General features: G+C 41.0%; 3 protein-coding genes across 4 annotated transcripts; 2 read left to right on the forward strand and 1 right to left on the reverse strand.

Annotated features, from left to right (window-relative positions):
• agxtb (alanine--glyoxylate and serine--pyruvate aminotransferase b) lies at positions 1-4417 on the forward strand (the record flags this gene model as incomplete). Its single annotated transcript, XM_083781666.1, has 11 exons — positions 1-273; positions 506-698; positions 836-900; positions 1282-1382; positions 1466-1536; positions 1683-1767; positions 1896-1994; positions 2830-2899; positions 3603-3698; positions 3882-4010; positions 4239-4417. The coding sequence occupies 11 exons, from the start codon at positions 1-3 to the stop codon at positions 4344-4346; spliced, it is 1290 nt and encodes a 429-aa protein (XP_083637792.1). The 3' UTR covers positions 4347-4417.
• A 693-nt stretch (positions 4418-5110) lies between these two features.
• On the forward strand, positions 5111-8666 carry thap4 (THAP domain containing 4). Its single transcript, XM_083781290.1, has 5 exons — positions 5111-5247; positions 6140-6293; positions 6389-6498; positions 7875-7978; positions 8436-8666. Exons 1-5 carry the CDS (start codon positions 5223-5225, stop codon positions 8550-8552), a joined length of 510 nt encoding a protein of 169 aa, XP_083637416.1. The 5' UTR covers positions 5111-5222; the 3' UTR covers positions 8553-8666.
• Positions 8667-8724: 58 nt separating this feature from the next.
• LOC310870157 (bcl-2-related ovarian killer protein homolog B-like) lies at positions 8725-20365 on the reverse strand. 2 transcript variants are annotated; one of them, XM_083781234.1, is made up of 5 exons: positions 20167-20365; positions 19153-19510; positions 17903-18031; positions 11257-11420; positions 8725-10483 (listed from the first exon to the last, which is right to left on the reverse strand). In XM_083781234.1, exons 2-5 carry the CDS (start codon positions 19379-19381, stop codon positions 10358-10360), a joined length of 648 nt encoding a protein of 215 aa, XP_083637360.1. In that variant the 5' UTR covers positions 19382-19510; positions 20167-20365; the 3' UTR covers positions 8725-10357. The 2 variants fall into 2 exon arrangements, with proteins under 2 accessions (XP_083637360.1, XP_083637361.1); XM_083781235.1 differs by having other exon boundaries at positions 19153-19532.
• Positions 20366-21266: the final 901 nt, after the last annotated feature.

The following is a 21266-nucleotide window of genomic DNA, read 5'->3' on the forward strand; positions in this document are numbered from 1 at the left end:
ATGATGCAGCGGACTTTGTTTAGTAGGGGCGCACTGCTCGCGCAACAGGCAACGACCCTGGAGGGATCGCTGGCCTCCAAGAGTGCGCCTCTGCTGCAGCGCCTAGACCGCTCCATGTCCTCCTTGCCGGTCCCGCCGCCGGCCTGCATGCTCCGGCCGCTAGAAGCACCGTACCGCTACCTTTTTGGACCTGGACCTTCGAACGTACCGCCACGAATCCAAGCCGCAGGTGGAAGGCCTATAATCGGCCACCTACACCCAGAAATGTATGAGGTAAATAATGTTAGCAGCTCTTCTGTTGGGAAGTTGACTGGCATCTTATAAGTCAATGCAGAGAGATGGCCTTGGCTTTTACGCATGCGGTTGTTTCTTTGCGGTGCTGTTGAGCAAGGATCGACTTTTTCAACACCTTAGTCTGCGTCATCATAGTGAAATTCCGCAAAACCAAGTGAATTGATACACTGCCCAAAATGTATGTATTCAATTTGCTATATGTGCTTCCTAGATAATGAACGACATTAAAAAGGGGATCCAGTACGCCTTTCAGACGGAGAACAACATGACGATATCAATGAGCGGTTCCGGACACGCTGCTATGGAGTGCGCGGTGTTCAACACCGTGGAGCCCGGAGAGAGCGTGCTCGTGGGCGTCAACGGCATCTGGGGAGAGCGCGTGGCAGAGATCGCGGAAAGAATGGGTGCGTATTTACGCACGCGCTCCTTGGCTCTCCAAAGAAGACTGTGTCCAAATTATACTTTCCATTACATTGTCATTGGCTGCATGTGGTCCTCCTGTACGATATTACAATTTTATTGTATTATGATTTTTCTTTAGGTGCTAATGTAACTCGAATGGTCAAATCACCTGGTGGATGTTTCAGCCTTCAGGAAATTGAACAGGTAGGCCTATTATGTCTGCTACTACTGAAATGGAAACCCTGTATCTACACCCTCAAGCTTTTTAAGCCTCAATCTACTTTTACCATACTTCTATCCCTATTTTGCATGTAATTGTAGAATATTTCAGATAAGAGATTCTACATTTTCAAACGTCATAATATTATTGAAATAATAATAATAAAGTAAAAATCTTTCAAAAATGGTGGGCCTGTATAAAGCTCACACCATGCATGATGCTTGTGAACGCCATACATTTTAAGTATAAAATAGGGCTTAAGTGATTAATTGATGCCTGAAATGAACAATATGCATAGATTTCTTCATTTTCTTTTTGCATATATAATGTATGTCTAATGCAATCTCTCTCTCGTCCATCTGTAGGCCATGGCTAAACACAAGCCTGTTCTGTTTTTCCTCACACACGGAGAGTCGTCTGCCGGCCTCTGCCACCCAGTAGATGGCATTGGAGACATATGCCTGAAGTGAGCCCACGTGTACGTTTGTCAAGTATGACTGCTGATGTGTTCATGATATAACTCTCTAATCCTCTGGCTCTCTGCTCCAGACACAATTGCCTCTTCCTGGTTGACACAGTTGCATCACTGGGGGCAGCACCTATCTTCATGGACAGGCAAAGTAAGGGGCAGGCAAATGATTCATTTGTGCGTGTGCGTGCGTGTGTGTGTGTGTGTGTGTGTGTGTGCGTGTGTGTGTGCGTGCGCGTGCGTGTGTGTGCATGCATGCATGTGTGTTTGAGATCTAATCTGTAAGCGTTTTCACAGAAATTGACATCCTGTACACTGGTTCCCAGAAGGCTCTGAATGCACCCCCTGGCACAGCGCCCATCTCCTTCAATGAAAGAGCATGGTGTGTGAGTGTGTGTACACACTTGTGTGCGACTGTGTATATGTTATTATATTTCAAAATGATGTGAGAGGGGGAAGAAATGAAACCTGAAGCAAACATTAATTTATCTTTATTATGACCTTCCACAGCCAGAAGATGTTTAACAGGAAAGTAAAACCAGTATCCTACCTCTTTGACATGACTCACCTGTCAAACTACTGGGGCAATGACGGACAACCAGCCAGACTGTAAGTCCACTGAACACAGACTGGACAGAGACTTTTAACCTTTTCAATTTCAGCGACCTTCGGTTTGACATGCATTAGAGACCCCCTCTGGATACGTGCATTTTATTTTTTCTCTGGGCTAAGCAGTTAGGATGGATACCACATGGGCTCTGCTGCATGTCACTCCCCTACTGTGTTTCCTGTCTCTCTCTCTCTCCTGTAACAGTCAAATAAAGGCTCAGAAAAGACTCCCCGAATCTTCAGAGTGCATTTGGTTCCATTTCGTACAATCGCAAACTTACAGACAAGTAAACGGTCCATTTTGTTCAGGGAAGACTCCCCAAGGTGCTGACGTTGAGAACCACTGATCTAAGCCACCATAACATATCCACAATATAGCTCTGCGTTCGGGAAGAAACCACCTAACTCCAAAATCTTTCAGAAAATGAGAGATAATAAAAAAAATCAGGAAATGAAGAAAACCGTATAATTTTGAAAACAAAGCAATATTGCCTCATCAAAGTTGGTGTTGTGACTTTATATATTGTCAATTACTAGCAGGAGAAATGTGGTGGATAGTTTGAGGGTCCAATGGAGTTAAGAGGTTTTGTCCAAATAACTTTTTACTGCATTATTGTTTAAAAAAAACACACATCAATCAAAAAAATTGTTAGGTAGTTTCAGCAACGATCTGCAAAATTCTGCAAAAAACAATATGCTAAATTCTAATAAATGTGGTTCTTGCAAAATAAGTCATTTAACAAGAATGAAAAAAAAGTTCATATATTGTGCATTTGTAAAGATTATTGAAGATGACAGGTGAAGTGACAGGTTGTTTGTGTGTCCTGTTTGTTAGATATCATCATACAGGCCCTGTGTCTGGATTCTTTGCCCTAAGAGAGAGCCTGGCCATTCTTGCAGAAAAGGTAACGGTTCCCTGTTACTATTTTGAGAATGATTGACTTTTCCTCCATGAGGCAAGGCATGCTGGTTATTCTGATGTCAGATTGCCTTACATATTTTACACATACTGCATATATTATGGCAGATGAGCCACAGCAGGCCTACATGACACATCAGCAGCAGCAGCAGCAGCAGCAGAGCATAAACAGAATAGTTACTTGGGCCAATAAGCCTGGAGTGTCTTCTCTCACTATCACTTCTATCTTCAGACAAATCCAAATATTCAGATTTGAGTGACCTGTTCATGTTTTGTCTGGTCTCACGTTCAACCTATAATACCTCTGCCCCCACATGAGTCCCATTTCTCCCTCTAAAAGAAAGAAGACCAAGGTCATATTGAGCAACTGATCATTAAATTCAAATTTGTTTTGGAGTTGTCCCTGTATTTACGCATGCATGTTTTGTTGTTGTTGTGGTTATCGACTATAGTGACAAGAAGGCTAGCAAAAATGATAACCGAAATAGATCAAGCTTTGATATCTAGCCTCGCTGGCTAGCATAAATCATATTTCTATTAATTCACTTAATTTGGTCTCCTCCCTGTTCCTTTACTTTAGTGGACATCAATTTCACTGGGTTTTTCCTTGTTTCTCTGTTTGCTCGGGCCTCATGTCTTGCTCATGGTCATTATGGTGGCACATGTGCATGGTCTCTGTACCCCTCTAGGGACTGGAAGAGTCTTGGAGGCAACACAAGGAGGTAGCAGCCCACCTCTACAAGGGACTGGAGGACCTGGGTCTCAAACTCTTCATTCAAGACAGGGTGAGGCTCAGAAACACACCAATACAGGACATTTTAACATGCATATAGTGCTTAGAGTTCCTCTATAGTCTATATCTGACCTGTCAGGCAACACTGTTTGTGTTGCTCTGCACCAGAACAAGGCTATGGTGGGGTTCTCCCTAGATATCAAGAAATCACCAGCATGTAATTTCCAACTGCTAGGACTTGCGGCTGCCCTCCGTCACCACCATCGCCATCCCTGAAGGCTATAACTGGAGGGAAATACTGGCATATGTCATGAAACATCATAATATGGAGTTCACTGGGGGCCTGGGCCCCTCTATGGGCATGGTGAGAACCTTTGTTTTTTATATACAGGTATATCAATCTGCCACACTGCCAGCTGTAAGCTGAATAGCACAACTGAATCTTCCGATATTCCTTCAAAGAAGTATGGATACTGCTGACTTTTACAACTAGCTCAATCAAGGTCACATCACTCAGTTGGAATTATTTCTGTTAGCTACTAAACAAAATGTCCACATAATTCTAATGAGTGTTGTATTATGTTTTCAAAAGGTGATACGAATTGGATTGATGGGGTACAACTGCAAGACGACAAATGCTGACATGGCACTGGCAGCCATGGCAGATGCTCTCAAGAACTGCAAAAAGAGTAAAGCATAGAGGAAAGGACTCTCATTCCATGATCCCTTTTATTGTCATTCATTAAGGGAAAGAAAATATGCTGTGTTCTACAAAAGGTCAACTGTACTTACAGTATGAGAGGTTCAGGTTCACACCATGACAAATATTACTGGATTCAAAAATACAATTTCAATTTAGGCATTTAGCAGCCGCTGTTATCCAGACTGACTTACAAGTGCAAGGTCGGAGTATGTTCCATTAATAAATAATACATATCATAACATAACATTTATGAAATGTAGCCAACATGGCTTTCCTCGTTAGTAATTTAAAAATATACTGAACATTATATATGCCACTATACACAGAATGTCAAAACTATTGAGGATGTCAATAAAGTGTGCATTATTTTCCTGTTCTCTGGCTTCATTGTGTATATAGGGACTGTTTCAATCCTCAGGCCCTCTGTCCCTGACTACTCTATCCCCAATGCATATACTCAATTGCAATAAAGTGCAAACAAAAACAACTTCCTACTAAAATATTTAAATATTTATATTTAACACACACACACACACACACACACACACACACACACACACACACACACACACACACACACACACACACACACGCACACACACACACGCACACACACACATGCACGCATATATGTGTGTGCACACACATATATGCGTGCATGTTGTTGAGTGTGACCAAATAAATGGGGTACGACTACGAACCCCTAGGATACTACATTTCCCATGATCCCTTAGTACAAAGTGGGATGGTATCAAATTGTCGCAGAATGGTGTACGTTTTAAGTTGTCCTTAATTCACCGCTACTTGATCTTGCTCTCTGTAGACTTACTAGAACAGTGTTAAAAATCGTGATTGATCGAACAGCCTTTATCAATGTCCTGCCCGTTTCATCAGACAGGTAAATATTTTATTTCAAATTGGAACGGAACTGTACTTTATTATAGCCAGCGGCCAGCCCCAGCGGGTACTTATTGTCATTTGTCAGTGATGAGTATGATGACCTGATTTCAACCTGAAGTGCCTCAGTGCCTGATGTGCAGTCATGATCTAAATCAGTGGTTTTCAACCCTTTTCATGCATGCTGTATTGCTTGATGTTGGTACCATTAGGAGAGATAACAGGCAAATGTTGATCAAAATAAATAACAATCCTTATACATTGAGTACATTCTCTAATTGTGTATACTTCTTGTAAATTAAGTAATGCAGATGTTTAACAACTCTTGAGAGTGTAAAATGAATCCAAATTTACCCATAAGGCTCCACTTGGTTTAATTTTACACTCTCAAGAGTTAAATGCGGAGCGAGTGGCCATGGTTAGAAAAATAATTTATCTCGACCGGTCGAATTATTAATTTGACTGCCTGGCAAAAGATATATAAGGGTTAAATATCTAATAAGGGTCCATTTGGTTACCAACTCTCCAGCTGGGGACCACCCATGGGACCCCCTCAAGGACCACAGTGGTGGTCCACGGACCACTGGTTGAAAACCACTGATCTACATGACATTTATAGACCATTATGGGAGTAGAACATTTCAGATATAGCCTGCCCTATATATTATATTGCATGCATAGAATAGAAAAGTAGGATTTACAGACTGTCAATTCAGAATAATAACAAATTGTTTATTCTGAATTGACAGTTTGTAGGCTAAAGCTTGCAGGTCAGTTCTAAGCATCACACACTTATGAATTTACACACACACACACACACACACACACACACAAACACAAACAAATATGTGTACCGGTATATATCTATAATAATTTTGTGTTGTCCTCCTCAGCCGAGCTGAACCCTGCCCTCCAGCCTCTTGACTGGCTGCTGGGTAAATGGCAGTCAGATGAACCAGGAGAGGGCTCCTTTTCCAACATTCCTCATTTCCGCTACACAGAAGCCCTATGCTTCAGTCATGTCGGCCAGCCTGTCATCAACTTTATGTGAGTTTGATTTGAAGGGAGGAGTAGTTATCCCGTCTGTACGGCTGTTAAACCCTTGGAGTCCTTGGTTAATTTCTGCTTCATATGGTTGGCAGGTTTAATGCATGCGATGCCGATACCAAAAAGCCCATGCACAGGGAGTGCGGCTTCATCAGAATGCAGCCAGGCACCAACAGAGTGGCATTCATCATTGCACAGAACTCGGGTATATACATGCACGTACGCACGCACGCATGCACGCACGCAAATATTTATATACACAGGTCTTCAGTTACGCGTGAAAATTATTCTTATACATCTAGGTCATTTTCTTTATGAAATAAGGTTTAAAAATGTATATCCGGCTGGCATAAAGGTAAAACAATCCCCCCCCCCCCAACACTGCAGAGACTGGCGTTCAAGTCCACTGAGCCATGGCTCCATCTTGTCCAACCTTTTTCACAGCAGCCATTTTGACATGCAGGTAAACGCAGGTGTTGTCACTTGTCAGTGAAGTGATATATGTAAGGATGTGTTCCATTCAGCTGAAACAGAGTAAATAGTAGTACTGCGTTTCCAGAAGGTGGCATGTCCGTTTCCTTTTTTTTCTTCTCCATAGCTTCGTTTGATCAAAGACGATGGGATGAAGACCTCCAACTTAGACTGAATTCCTGTATGTTTCACATAGGTTTAGGAGAGGATAGGATATGAGTCTCTTAATTGCAATGGAATCATGAGCATAGATTATGACTGACTACTTTGCCCCATATAATGAATGAATGAATGAAAGAAATATTTGACCCATTCTTCACAAGCCTCCATCACTGATCCTCACCACCAGCTCACCCGGACTATAATGTGAGGAAGGCAGTAGGCCCTGATAACGACAACCTTACAGTACTTATTCTGTATGGTACTGTGCTTCCCCCGCGGGAAGCACAATCTGCTGCCGAGCCAGTCAAATGAAGCTATGGGAAACTGAATAGGAAACGGCTGGAAACATGGGAGTACATTTATGCATGGGCACAGTCCATTTTGCATGTTGGCACACTGGAAAGGCTCTGCTACACGAAACTGTATACCAGTGATTTCATTCATGTCAATATGAAAAAGTCTCTTGTCTGTGATTGCTGGTGGGAAGCGAGCAAAGGTTCAGCCTGTTCAGTGGAGAGGGGATCTGGCAGACATACTGTAGTTGCATTACATGCTCCCAGTGAACCTCCCTCCCACCCTGGTGGGTGAAACATGGTGACTCCATGTGTATCAGAAGAGGCACGTATAGTAGTCTACACTAGAGGGTAGCACAGGTCCAAGGACCGAAACGGGACACCCTCCCCAGCCCAGCAGTGGCAGTTTGACAGTGACAAGGACCGTAGTACCCATGGAGGGAAATGGCAATAACTAAAGTGTGGGAAATGGTTCGGAAGGAAGGTTTTTCATAAAAGCTCACGCACGCTATAGATTTTTCCGGTGTGTGAAACAACTGCAACTGCAAGTATATATTAGGCATAAGACTTCTATAAGCGTGAGAGTGATATAGACACACACACACACACACACACACACACACACTTTTGAGTGCCAGTCTCTCTTGTGGTACAGGCCTGGTGGAGATCGAGGAAGGGGAGATCACAGGACAGCAAGTGAACCTCCAGTCTCAGGCTCTGGCAAGAACATCTTTTGCCAAGGAACCACATGTAAAGGAGGTCAGACTATGTTTCTGTGATCCAACTGAGTTATCTGCAATTTAATCTGTTAAAAATTGGCTTAAGGGTCAGCCGGCTCCCGGCGGACCTTGTCACGTTAATTTCACTATGACTCATCCATCATTAACCATATAAGGAGTTCCCAATGCAGATACGCCCAAATATAGTGTGTTGTCTAACCTCAAGATAATATATGTATATATTTAGATTTTATTCCATTTTCGCATTGCAACTTTTCAGCAATAGAAAGCCTGCAGTTTCTATTAGCTTGGATTTCCCCATCGATGTCACTAGTGAATGGGTTTCTGAACTGCCCACAGCCCTCCTATGAGACAAAGAGTAGGAAAAAAATCCTTTAATCATGCACTCAACTGTCATACAAGCTAGCGTTATATTTTGCATTCAGCAAGTATGCTAATGTTGTCACGGACACCCGCTATTCTTCCCCTTCTCTCAGGTCACCAGAGTGTTCCAACTAAGACCAGACGGGAAGCTGGAGCAGACGGTTTCCATGGCAACAGAGACACAGCCGCTGATGCAGCATTTGCACATCACCTACCAACGAGCACCGTGACTCATCAGTCAGTCCATGGATACATGCAGATATCTTTGCTTTAATACTCTACTGCGAAAAATCAGTATCTGTAGTCTGATCATGTTAACATTTCACTTGGCAAACAGAAATAAAGTGCACAGTCATTGTTTAGGCAATGCATTCTACACACATTTTATTGAGTTATGGGAAAAACAAATGCTGCATACCGGTACTTATAACTGGACAGCATTCAATTGTTACGTCAATCTTCTGAATGAATCATGCTTTTACATGTATTCCAGATGTGGTTGTGTTTAGTCTTTTAGATTTCAAGTTTATAAAGCACTAATGAAACAGACATTTATGCATTGTGAGATGGAATGCTTACTGTTCTACCTGTGGAGTGAGTCAATGCATTGCCGATTGTATGTTTCAAGGCCATGGCAAACAGTACTTTATTCTCTGCGTCAGCTATTACTATGCTGTGCTTCAATAGTGTTCTCTCAACTTGTCATCTCATCAACATTATATGAATTACAGCTCTGTCTGTATCAGATAAGCTCCCCCCCCCCAAGTAAAATGCCTTTATAATATTACACTCTACAGAGGTTGTTGGATATTTAATCAGGTCAGTAGAATAAAGGAATAAACCATTGTTTGGTGAACTCAACTGTTGAGTGAATTCGGTTAAAAGTTTATTTGTGGGATTAAAAAGAGTGGTTCACATAATTTAACACTGAAAGTGCCAACCAACAGGCATATACATTCAATCATGGTGTTTTGACCCAGAGTAGTGGCTCTGTCTGTAGGCTACAATGGTTCTGATTACTAAAATAAATAACCTATTTACAGCTTTAAATATGCAAAATCATGAAATGTTTGAGTCATTCACCCAACAGGGCGTTTGGCCAAATGCATAATCTCTGAATGGCAGCGTTTGACTAACACTGGGGCAATGGCCACAAACCAAGCGTGCAGTGAGATGCACCCAAATGTACATATTTCTTAAAGTTGGGCTATCTTCCAATATTTTGATTCATGTTTGGAATGAGAAGCTATATTTACTGTATAGCAGATCTCAACCATGTACCTCAAACATGACCCATTATGTAGAAGGTTGACACAGAAACATATCGCTGTATGGCAGTTGAAATTCCTCCGCCTAGGCAACCGAGATAAACCCTTATTATAAAGTGATAAGACATACTTAACCCTTGTTGGGATGGCTAACACAAGGCTCAGCAGTTGAATGTTAAACACAAAGTGCCTACCAGTAACATTCTGTTACATAAGCAAATTAAGCATGTAACTGAATGTTGTCTGGGTCCTGTTCAGGCCAAGACCACAGTCAACCACACTATTAGATTACTCAAATATGGCATTTATCTCTACTTGAAATAGTTTGGAGAATCAAACTGATCACCATCAGTCTGCTTTTTATCAGAAAACTCTTAGCCACTGGAAAGCTAAATGCCATAGTGAATTACAATAATAATGCTGGAGTTGTTTACAGCATTTATCTAAGCAGTTAGAGTGCTACTTCATTGCTGTGACAGAGAAACCTCCAATAAAAACAAAAGTCAATCACATGCTTATGTTTATACATGTTTCTGTGGCTAAACTTTGGATGAAGAGTAGTCACTGGTATTGACATATTTGACACCAATATGAAACAAGCTTGATGCTGATGGAACAATCATTGATGGCCACCCAGCAACAAGTTGACATTCACCAGTTGCCTCAGTCGAGCCACTCCCATCACAACCCTTTCCATTGTCTTTGAGCCTGAGATGTGAGCATCTTGTGATTCTTGTCAATAGTCCCTGTGCGGTCTGTCCATTTGTTCATGGTTCTTTCATGACATAGACATACACTGTTGTTAGGAAGTACTTGAAGGACTCCATGGTAGAGGACAGCCAGTGGTGTTCAGGGACAAACTCCTTTTTCACCACACATTTTGTGATCTCTCCCTGGAAAAGAAAGTACAAAGACATTTCACATTTTATTGGTATGCAGTCAAGTACCGGTATTAAAACAATATATACAATTTAAACATTTCATTGCTAATGCAGTTAGTGTACGTGGATTACATTGAATATAAATTTGACAGATCTTCAGCCCAGAACATCCCCGCAATCTGAATATTACATTAATTTATTATATGTGCTGCCTCTGAACATTGTGTAGTTTAAATGTTAGACAGCAGAGGGCAGTATTCACAAGCAATTCCAGGGGTGAAATTCCCTGTGAGTTGTAGGAGTTACCATGGTGACAGGACAATCCAAAGAGCGTTGGCAATGGAGGGACAAAACTATGTACAGTACAACTCTATAATCCCAAAGGAACAGGTTATGAAACGGAACCAGGCTCTACTCCAAATGATGACAAAACATCTAGATAGAGTATGAGATTAAAGAGTGTGACTGACTGGAAGAAGGAGCATTTTATTCAATATATGGCCCAAATATGTTTTGACGATACAATAAAATGATCAATGATAATACATTCTTAAAATAGTTCTAATGCTGGGGTAAAAGACTGGCCATGCAGTCCTCAGAAGCAAACTCAAGGATAGATTGGCAAATGTTTTAATCAATGTGAATTGCTATGAGGAACCAGGTACAATTTAAAACATCGGTCATATTTCTTTAAAATAGTTCTACAGTTCCTCAAAATGTTGCCTGCAAATGACCCTGAACGCTGGATGGTTTATCATTTTGTTTTTTTATTATCTTATTCTTACCCATCCTCCACGTCGCTTCAGCCACGACACCAGGAATTTGCGAACAAACTGGCCCAGGCTATCCACCACGGTGTGCACTGTGGCTGGCTGGCCATCTCTCACACAGTCTACTGCAAGAGCCCCGGCAACTGCATACATGGCCACAATCTTCCCCCATGTAATACCTACAAACAGGAACAACTGCCATCAGTTGGGGGTGGTTATGGGTTATATCAGGTGTCAACAGAGGTGCAGGTGTCATTATTAACCACGTGGCACTATTTTCAAACATTTCCACACAATTGTGAAAATAGCTAATATATATATATATATATATATATATGCTCACAACGATTCTGATATTTTTTTAAATGTTCGCCTATAATGGCATGTTCAAAGTAGGGACTCCAGGGACTTCATGTAGGGATGTTAAAAGTTAATCGCCGTTAAGAAATTAGTCGGTAGTCGTTAACAGTTCATAACTAATCGTAATTAATTGAAAATGATGCGGTTCTATCATTGTGGCCGAGGAACGCACATACAAAGATGCCATTGCCTGGCCCTGTATCGTCAATGGTCAAATAAATATTTGATTAAGGAATATAATAGAGCATCGCAGTCCCGCCCCCTTTCAGAACGGCGAGTGGCCCAGGAAATGATTCTCCATTCATTTTCTCCATAGGCGTTTCAAAAAAGTATTTATTTAAAGACGGTTACGCCGCGGACAAAGCCAACTCGGATCGTGACAAATCATGACAATGAACACAATATTTTGGGCCGGTCAAATCATTAGAAAGAAGAAAATAAAGGCAGGAGACAACACTATTTTTTTTTTTTTTTTTTAATAAATAATAATAATAGTTCATTATCATGATTTGTCACGAGCCGAGTTGGCTTTGTCCGCGGCGTAACCTTCTTTAAATAAATACTTTTTGAAAAGCCTATGGAGAAAATGAATGGAGAATCATTTCCTGGGCCACTCGCCGTTCTGAAAGGGGGCGGGACTGCGACGCTCTATATGCCTTTTGTATTATTTCTGTATATCAGCAAAATATAGATTTGTATGTTAGACAAATTAAGATTCTCAGATATTTTACAAAAACGCTGCTTATCTTACAAAAACGCTGCTTATCAACTAACCGATTAATCAATCGATAAGCTTATCAAAACGTATCAATTAACTATTAATGCATTAATCGATAATTCACATCGCTAACTCCATGGTTAGTGATTCATCGTGTCTAGATTTGGCATGAAGAGTAGTCACTGTTAGACATATTTTATGCTATTATTAGCAATGCTGATGAAGTATTTGTTGATGGCAGATTTATTAACGGAGGTTCACAGAACATGCCAGGGCTGAGTTTGGTCAAGTAAGCATTATCTGACTTGTAATCACTTTAAAACCAAGTACGAGTTTGAATTCAAGGTCATGGCATGTTCCAATAACGGTTTCTCTACTCAGCTTTTTGTTTTAAAAACTTCACCTTCACCTCAGACTGTGATTTGATCAGAGATACGCGTGGATTCCTGGAAAGAGGGGGCGGCTTCTCCTTCTGCATACTCAAGGTACAGCATGTATTCCGGTCAATGGACCTTGTTCTGAAATAATTGGTCAACACCCAATTTGACTCAACAAGCTGGTATTTGTATTATTGTAGCTGATAAGATGCATTTCCCATATTACATGACCATAGTAAACTGAACAGGGCATAACAATGGTTGCCATGTCTTTAAGAAAACACGACCACTGTCGACAAAGTACCAACATGGTTTCAAATGTGTCAATGTTCACATGGCCTTTTGCATTTTTCTATCCCAGGGCAATGAAGAATGTCATAATTTGAACAATACTTCAAAATGCTTTTATACATCTTTTGACATGATTTGTTATATTTTTTAGGTGACCGACCCCCTCCCCCCCCCCCCCCCCCCCCAAACAAATCTTCTTTAATTCAATTGTGTTTTTCCTTAGGAGATACAATTTAGTTATTTTCACTATTTTTTTAATAAGATTCAAGTGAGTTAAAATTGTGATTTGTGTGTCACAAAAGAGATATTTTAGGTGACAATTCAATTTTAAATGAAGTATACATTGATTACCGGTACATTCATGAGGAGTTCCGTTCTGATAAACCAGGATGACCATTTCTGAGCACTGTTTCCAGGCCAGCAGGGATAACTGTCCATGATGCAACATACAGGTCCTAATGGCATTAACCTCCTTTGGGACAATCTGTACCCTGATTTTTGCTTGCTAGTGCTGAACCCGTGCTTGCTTGTCCTGTAGAGGTTAATGAGACTCTGGGTAAAGCTTACTGACTGTAGCCCTAGCCCCAGAGGCAGCCAGGTCACGTAACTCCCTACTGAGAAGCAAGACCAGGAATAGATACAAGATTGTCTGGGATAAGGCAGGAGAAAGGAGGGAGGGATTAAAAAGCACGAGAGGTAGGAAGCACACTGAGGTGAATGAATGGTTCAGACGTACTTAGTAAACACTGCTGCATCGCATTTAAATTATTCTATTTAACTATCATCAATATTTAATATCAATGGTCTTTTGTCAGATGTGTGCCGTGAACGAAAAGTGTAACTCAGCCATATGTCACATTACCAAATGTAACCAGACGAGAAAGGTAATCTTTTTTTACAAGAAACACTGACAAATTATACTCGAGGAAATGCCCAGGTTATAAAACTTGTTGGGTGGGACGTTCATAATACAATTCAGGTACGGCCCTGGGCCGTATAAAACTCATCCCAGGGCCGCATTTGGCCCACGGGCTGCACTTTGAACACCCCTGTGCTAGAGTGACCAACAGAACCCCGTTGGATGACTTGCAACAAATCCTGGTTGAGGAATGGGATGCCATCCCACAGCATGAGGAGGAGGTGCCAAGCTGTGGCTGTGTATATGGCTCAGTATGAAGCTTCCACACGCTACAAGGTTCCCTGTCACAGAGTGTAAAACTAATAACACGAGTTAGACTAGACGGAGTCAAAGGTCGTCATCATCATTTTTCAACTGTCTCCCCAGTGCTTTAATAAAAAGAAAATGCCTTTTCAGGTACGTGACAAAATGTCAGCCAATCAAGAGAGAGTATGCATTTATCATCTTCATTTTTTTTTGTATTCCAATTTTGTCTGTTAATTTCTTTCTGTCATCACTTCCAATTGCACATGTTTAATCTGTATCCTGACCCGAGTACTCTATCCTGATTGAATCAAATTAGTATGCCGAAAAAAAGATCGGGAGACATATGGATACACTAAACAAACACTATCAATGGGTAGCGAGTACTATCAAAATAGAGCCATTTAACACTTAAACAAAGAAAATATCTTACCTACCTCTAATGTTACTACAAAGCACTTAAGAGGCACTATAATGGATCATAAAGCTCAGTAATGCTACAAATTTGAACGGGACGAAAAACTAGCACTGATGAATACAGTTCTATGTATAGACATTTTTGTAGCTGTTGAGTCCCGTGAGATCAAGTGGTTGTTATTCTTCAGAAGGAATCCCAGGCTGCTCTAAAAATTACCCCCCTTTGTGACGTCAGAACAGTCACAAGTTGAGCCAGAACCCTATAAAGTTCTAAAAAACGAGTCCCGTTTATTTTTTATCTTTCCAGGCATGGTGACAAGTTTTCTTTCTTGTTCCCTTAGTAAAACCCAGAGAGTGAACTGAACTCTCTGCATTAAATTAACAGGAATGTGCAAGCAGACCAGGAAGTTAGGAACACCCAGTCCATCATAAAAACTCATAAAGAATACAGCTATTCATGGTTACGTCAAAAAGCCCACTAGTGGAGTTGGTGTGGAAATTCCAAAGGTCATTCTGTGTGTCAGACAGACAGTAAATGACAAAGATCTACTCCAAATAAGGACACGCCTCTCTTATTGCAAAGACAATTGAATGAGGGCTGTACAGTAGTCATTGTTAACACGGCATGCTCAGCAGATTTCCTAGTGTTTGGAAAAGGGCCCATGACATTCCTTTGCAAAAAAGGGTAGTGATTGAGACTTTAAATAATTACCGGCATATCTCCAAACTACACACAATTCTGGAATCTTTGGTAAGCAACCAGTGCAAGTATTTTCTATCAAAGTAGATTTTACGTCTGCACTTTGCACCCGTCTTCTGCGGGTGCTAAGTGATTAGCTCAGGATTCTGAGCTAATCACAACACTATCTCAACTATCACACTGTTTTACAAATAACAGTATCTGCATCAGACAAAAATAAACAGTGCTTTTTTCTACTATGTTGGCTTAGAGATAGTAAATGGACTGCATTTCTTTAACAGTATATAGTGCCTTTCACATATTTCACATTTCACACAAATTCTCACACCAAACGTCAGCGGAAACCATGCAAGGCATCTAATGCCTGAAGGTCTATTGACCGAAACCAACGAAAGGTAATTGTTCTGTATTCTGACGACAAAACCCTGCCCATGCACCCATCTCTGAGCTGATCAGAGATAAGACCTTGCTTTTTCCTGCGATACCTGAATTTTAAAATGACAATTCAACTGAGAGACATGAGCAAGCTGTGATTCCTAACATTCCTCACCTAGCAACTCAATCGCCTCATTTGGCCCTGCTCCAATCCGATCTGTTCAGCTCATTGACCATAACTGTTTAAAAGGAGCCCTCCACTATCTCTGTCTCACTTGTGCTATCTGTTCTAATTGGGAAAAACCCGATATGATTCTCCTCCTGCAATATGGGGCCCACGCCCAAGTGTTTACTCTGCCATGACAAATATCTGAGTATTCATATCAATACCATCTGTATACATTTCAATAAATATTATTATGTTCATCGCATGATGGTCTTTGATAGTCTTTGTTAAGTTGAACTCATTTGTTGTAATTGTACTCTGTCGGTCGGTTGCAAAAGAGGACTTGCAAGTTGCACCGAACTGGATATTCAAGATAAACTAAACTAAACTCTTTCTTTCAATGAGGATCAGACAGACAACCTGACCTAATATGCAGTCATTTCTCTTCTCGTTATTCTACTGTATGAAGAGTACATTACACTGGAAGTACATTCACTAAAAATGCTGGGACAACGCTCCACACGTCCCAAACTCTTTTCCTTTCTGGCTCCAAAACTATGGAATGCACTTCTCATTGCAAACAGAGCTGCAGAATCACTCCCAAACTTCTGTTCTAGTCTGAAAACACACCTCTTCAGACTCCATCTTAGCCCGTAGCACTTGCCCTAGCCTCGACGACCTTCTCACTGGCGTATGTTGCAAAGACTCAATTTATGTAACTTAGATAGCATTTTATGTAGACATAGCATTCTATAGTGTATACACATTGTAGAGGCATTCGACATCCAAACCTCTAACTCCACATGGTGAGGGCCCTGGGGTGTTTTGACTCGTACTCCATATTCAACAGAAAAAAGGTGCAGAGAGGAATTGTGGCTCAACTGAAGAATATTTATTCTTTCCAAATATCTCCAAACAAAACATGAAATAATAAGTATGCAATAAGTGAGTAAGTGGTCAAAAACTGTATGCCTTCCCAGCCTCACCAAACATTTTCTATTGTCCTCAAAATGCATGTCAAGTGACCTTAAACAAGCAACGGTGCTTCCTGGCTCCCAGTGAACCTTTCAAAATAAAAGTTACAAATAACTGTTCCACAATCACTGCAGGGGAGCTTTTACTTTGAAGGGGAGAAATTATACAGAAGTGCAAAAGGGCTCATGACATACCAGGGATTCTAATTAGAGATGGAGGCTTCTAATAATCCAAATTATAACATTCTCTTTTCCAAAATAATATCTGATATATGAAAATGAAAACATTATGGAAGAAGTGAACAAATAAAGAAAACATAAAACTGGCTCCAACACGCATAGTTTCATTATATAGATATTCGACTGTTCTTAGTTAGTTTGATGTATCACTTGCTTCTGTTCTTGCTTACTGTAAATCGCTCTGGATTAAGAGTGTCTGCTAAATGCCTAAATTGGCCATCACACAATAAGAAGTAATTTGACTGATGATGTTAAGACCATAAATATGCAACACATAATATACATATATTTTTTTTTCAAAATCAAAAGATAATGTCATTATAATCATATGAACCCAAGAAATTTGAATGCTTGTATTTTAGTCCTTTATGCAAGTGCAACCACAAACTTGGATAACCCTCAAAACTACTGCCAAGTAATTGATGCAATCTGGTCAAGCTATAAGTGGGTGCATCTAAGCGCCATGTCATTAATTTCTTCAGTATTATGCAAAGCACTTTGTAACTTTGTTTTGATACGTGCTCCATAAATTACGTTTATAAGCCACGCATTGAACAAAGAGCCAGGCTTCGTCTTTCAGAAGAAGGATTCCCTCTTATACAAGATCAACAGCTCATCTGTTTGAATCACACCCACACAGTGCTTTTTTGAAGAAGCATGCCCCACGACACGCCAATATTGTTTTCGCCGATAATATTAGCCCACGGCACATAGGTCTGAAGGAGAAACTGACGCAAACCCTGTGCGAACAGAATCACTGACGCTGTGATCGTCACCGACTTGCGCCACCAGTCATCAGTGTGATGGCCATGTCTGAGACTGTGTCATAATTCTGTTCCTTCACTGGGTGTGTTTGTGTGTGTTTACAACAGCTGCCGTACCTGTGGAGAAGATTTCTGTTGCCACAGCAATGAAGGCATCCGACACCATGCTCTCCATAGCGACAGAAATGTTGAGCTGTCGTGCCACGTTCCTGTACAAACTCGGCCGCATGGACTCCAGCTCGTCACCTAGGTAACAGTTGGGAGAATATTCAAAAAATGTTAATGCAAACCTAAAAAATGGCTTTAGTAGGCAAGTCATGTCAGGGTATGTTACCCCAAACAATGTTTTCAATTTTTACATTTACTAAAAGCAACTTTGCATAAAGATTTATGGTACAATGGAGGTCACACAATACTCCGGTAGATTCTTCCCCCTTGCTCAATGTAGCGCAAGCACGCACGTGCACAGTGCACACACGGCTTCAGCCTGTATTTGCCACTCACATCTACTGTCTATGACCTAGAGTCTAGGTCAATAAACTGTCTAGGTCCTAGACAGTTGATTGACCTAGACTCTAGGTCAATCAACTGTTTAGGTCAAACCCTCTTTAAACAAGATCCCAGGTGTAATGACTAGAAACCTTCACATAATCCTCTGCTTTTATTTTACACACAGACATGGAAGAAAGCTTGTGCCCAGTAATGATATACAGACAGCAAGTTCACAGAAGAAAGGATTTCTCTGTGTAAAGTACTCGAATACTTGCCACAGTTGCCTTGTAAAGTAGCGTGTAAATGAAATGTAACCATTCTTGTCAAGATTTCTCAAAATGGAACTAGGAGCCAGCAACATCTACAGCAATTTTGTCAACAGAAATTGATTGTTTAAATCAAGTCATAAATGTAATGTTTTATGTGTGTGTGTGTGTGTGTGTGTTCTTTTTCTTTCTTTTTAAAGGAACAAAGTATGCTTAGTCACTGCACTCTCCCCAAAGGTTACATAATAGGAATAGTAAATGCAGGCCAGGGACAACTTCATCTTACTTGAGCCCTCCAAGACAAACATGAGGGACAACTATATGGCAAATAAATCATGGATAGGCAGGTGTAAAACATTCATTATATATCCACCTCACCCCAACCAATAACTTAAGGTCATGTTTGAGAAAATTCACTCATCTTGAGGAGTGAATTTTTTTAATTTCCAGAACAACAAAAGAATACAGTGTTGTGTTCTTCAAATGTCAACCCGCCTGTCTTTTGGAGTTTTAACGGACACCCAGGAACAGACGCCATTTGTTCTACATCGACCCTCCCTCGCCTCTAGACTGATGTGTCAATCCAATCCTGGATTTGTAAACTCTTACCAAGACAGAGTAGCACCCCTGACAACTCAGCGACTGCTGCGTTCGAGGCAGGAAGGCCAAGGTGCAGTTCAGTTTTGCACCAGCCTAACCCGTTCTGAGTCAGCCTGTAGTGGATGTAGTCTCTGCACAGCACTTTTGACTGGGACACCAGTTCCTTCTCAGTCACAGAGCGGTCAAAAACGTCCAGGACGTCTGCGGCAAACTCTGAAGACCTCCGGAACACATCCATTGGTCCTACTGGGTGGGTGGGTGGTGGTGGGTGTTGGGTCTGGGCCAGGGAAGTCCTGGCCACCTCTGAACAGTACCCCTCCTACTCTCAGTAGGATGAGCGTCAACACCGGCGATGACAGTCTCCTGACTGCAAGGAAGAGGAATAGAAACTCTTCATTTTGTAAACAGAGAGAATGAAACGGTGTTACACACAAGACAAATGTTAAATTACATTTTGTTCACTATGCACAGTGCACATATATTTCATATGTTACTGAAAGTTTTCATTTCCTAAAGGATGAATGCATAAATAGGCTACACATGTTTAACAAACACTAAATATGTACAAATAAATAAATGAAAAGGTTCATTCAATGTCATGTTATATGTAAATATAAACATACTTATTGCATAGAATAGAATAGAATATTCTCACACCTGCAGCTACCACAGGTCCCCCCCCAAACAAAGGTGAGTGGGTGGCAAGGAAAGGACAGTAAAGCCAAACCAGAACTGAAACTTATATAAGAACAATGCTGGGGGCGTTATAGGCGTTATAGTGACTCAGACTCACATGCTGTTGTTAACAACAAGATAATGCAACAGATTTCGATTATGCAAATAACATTAAGTACATATTACATAAATAATCATCAAAGTGTTGGATGATGGATCTTGCTCTTGTGTAGCAATATGTAACAGCGTAGACTACAGTATATGAAATATGAGAAACGGCATCATTCACAAGATAACTATACATTTATGCTACGGGTCAACGCCATGGGAAGGACAAGTCGCACTTACCTTGCACATTTTGTCAGAATTCAAACGTCCACTCTTCCGATATTAATGATTTAAGAGAAGACAATCCAACTCGGTCCCACAACAAACTGTCCGCGCGAATGGGAATTGGGAAATGCGTCTCATACACTACATTCAGACAATTTTATCCCATTCGATAAAAGTTAGGAGTGTCGCATTCCACAGAGAGAAACGTGTCGTGGTCCTCGTCTCTACCTTGGTAAAGCAAACGCGTGGGATAATCATGGGCATAATGAGTTTCGATCTGAAGACACGGAACGCCTTCCTGTTGCTCCACCTTCCTGATCATTATCAATATGGAACCAGCAGAAGACCACTAGGTGGCGCTCTGGCCTTCCACAATCAAGCTCTACAGCAGTACAGCTGGCCTCTTTCGATTATAAAATAAAATAATTGTTTTACATTTATGTATTATGTATTCGTAAACTGAATATGGTTTTGATAACAACAAAAACATAGATTATTATTATCATTATCATTATTATTATGTACCGGCAGTACCGCATTCCCCGACTCCCCATGGCACCTGTTGCTTTCATGCTGGTCAATAGAGCACCGAAGTCCTGACGTAACTCGCTCATCCCTTCGATTTCCCTGGTTCACGGAAGTAATTTCTCTATGGAGAATAACATGGGGTGATCTTAATATCGTCTACTATAAGCGTTGTGGTCCAAAAATAAACAAGCTGTCTCGGCGTTATTGTCAGGGAGGTGTCTCTGTATCGTTTGCAACAGTCAGTCACTCATATATGATACAGTCTGCTTCTAGCGAAAATCTAACTAATTCAGCAGCAGTAACATTAGCGTTTTCTCTCAGTCAGTTGATTCTTCATATCCATATGAGTGAAGCGGCCGGGATGACATGTTCATTTTTCAAACACAGTTCTTATATGAAGCAATCTAAAAATCCTCCTATGGTGATTTCAATGCAACAAAAAAAATACATGAACCTGGGGACTGACGCCCTCTACTGAAAGTGACGTCAGACTTCGGTGCTCTATTGCTCTAATGCAGGGGTGCCCACACTTTTTTGACTTGAGAACTACTTTAAAAATGGCAAGCTCAACATGTTCTACCCACAAC

Source organism: Protomyctophum parallelum (assembly GCF_964188405.1).
Source record: "Protomyctophum parallelum genome assembly, chromosome: 14".
Classification (NCBI taxonomy): Eukaryota; Metazoa; Chordata; class Actinopteri; order Myctophiformes; family Myctophidae; genus Protomyctophum; species Protomyctophum parallelum.

Excerpts from the sequence above, each read along its gene's own strand:
- LOC310870157 (XM_083781234.1), bottom strand. The coding sequence starts at position 19,381 with ATGGATGTGTTCCGGAGGTCTTCAGAGTTTGCCGCAGACGTCCTGGAC. Across the intron at positions 11,421-17,902 it reads AACAGAAATCTTCTCCACAG|GTATTACATGGGGGAAGATT; the intron begins GTACGGCAGCTG and ends TCCTGTTTGTAG. Across the intron at positions 10,484-11,256 it reads TGAAGCGACGTGGAGGATGG|GGAGAGATCACAAAATGTGT; the intron begins GTAAGAATAAGA and ends TTTCTTTTCCAG.
- thap4 (XM_083781290.1), top strand. The coding sequence starts at position 5,223 with ATGTCCTGCCCGTTTCATCAGACAG. Across the intron at positions 5,248-6,139 it reads CTGCCCGTTTCATCAGACAG|CCGAGCTGAACCCTGCCCTC; the intron begins GTAAATATTTTA and ends TGTCCTCCTCAG. Across the intron at positions 6,294-6,388 it reads CAGCCTGTCATCAACTTTAT|GTTTAATGCATGCGATGCCG; the intron begins GTGAGTTTGATT and ends TATGGTTGGCAG.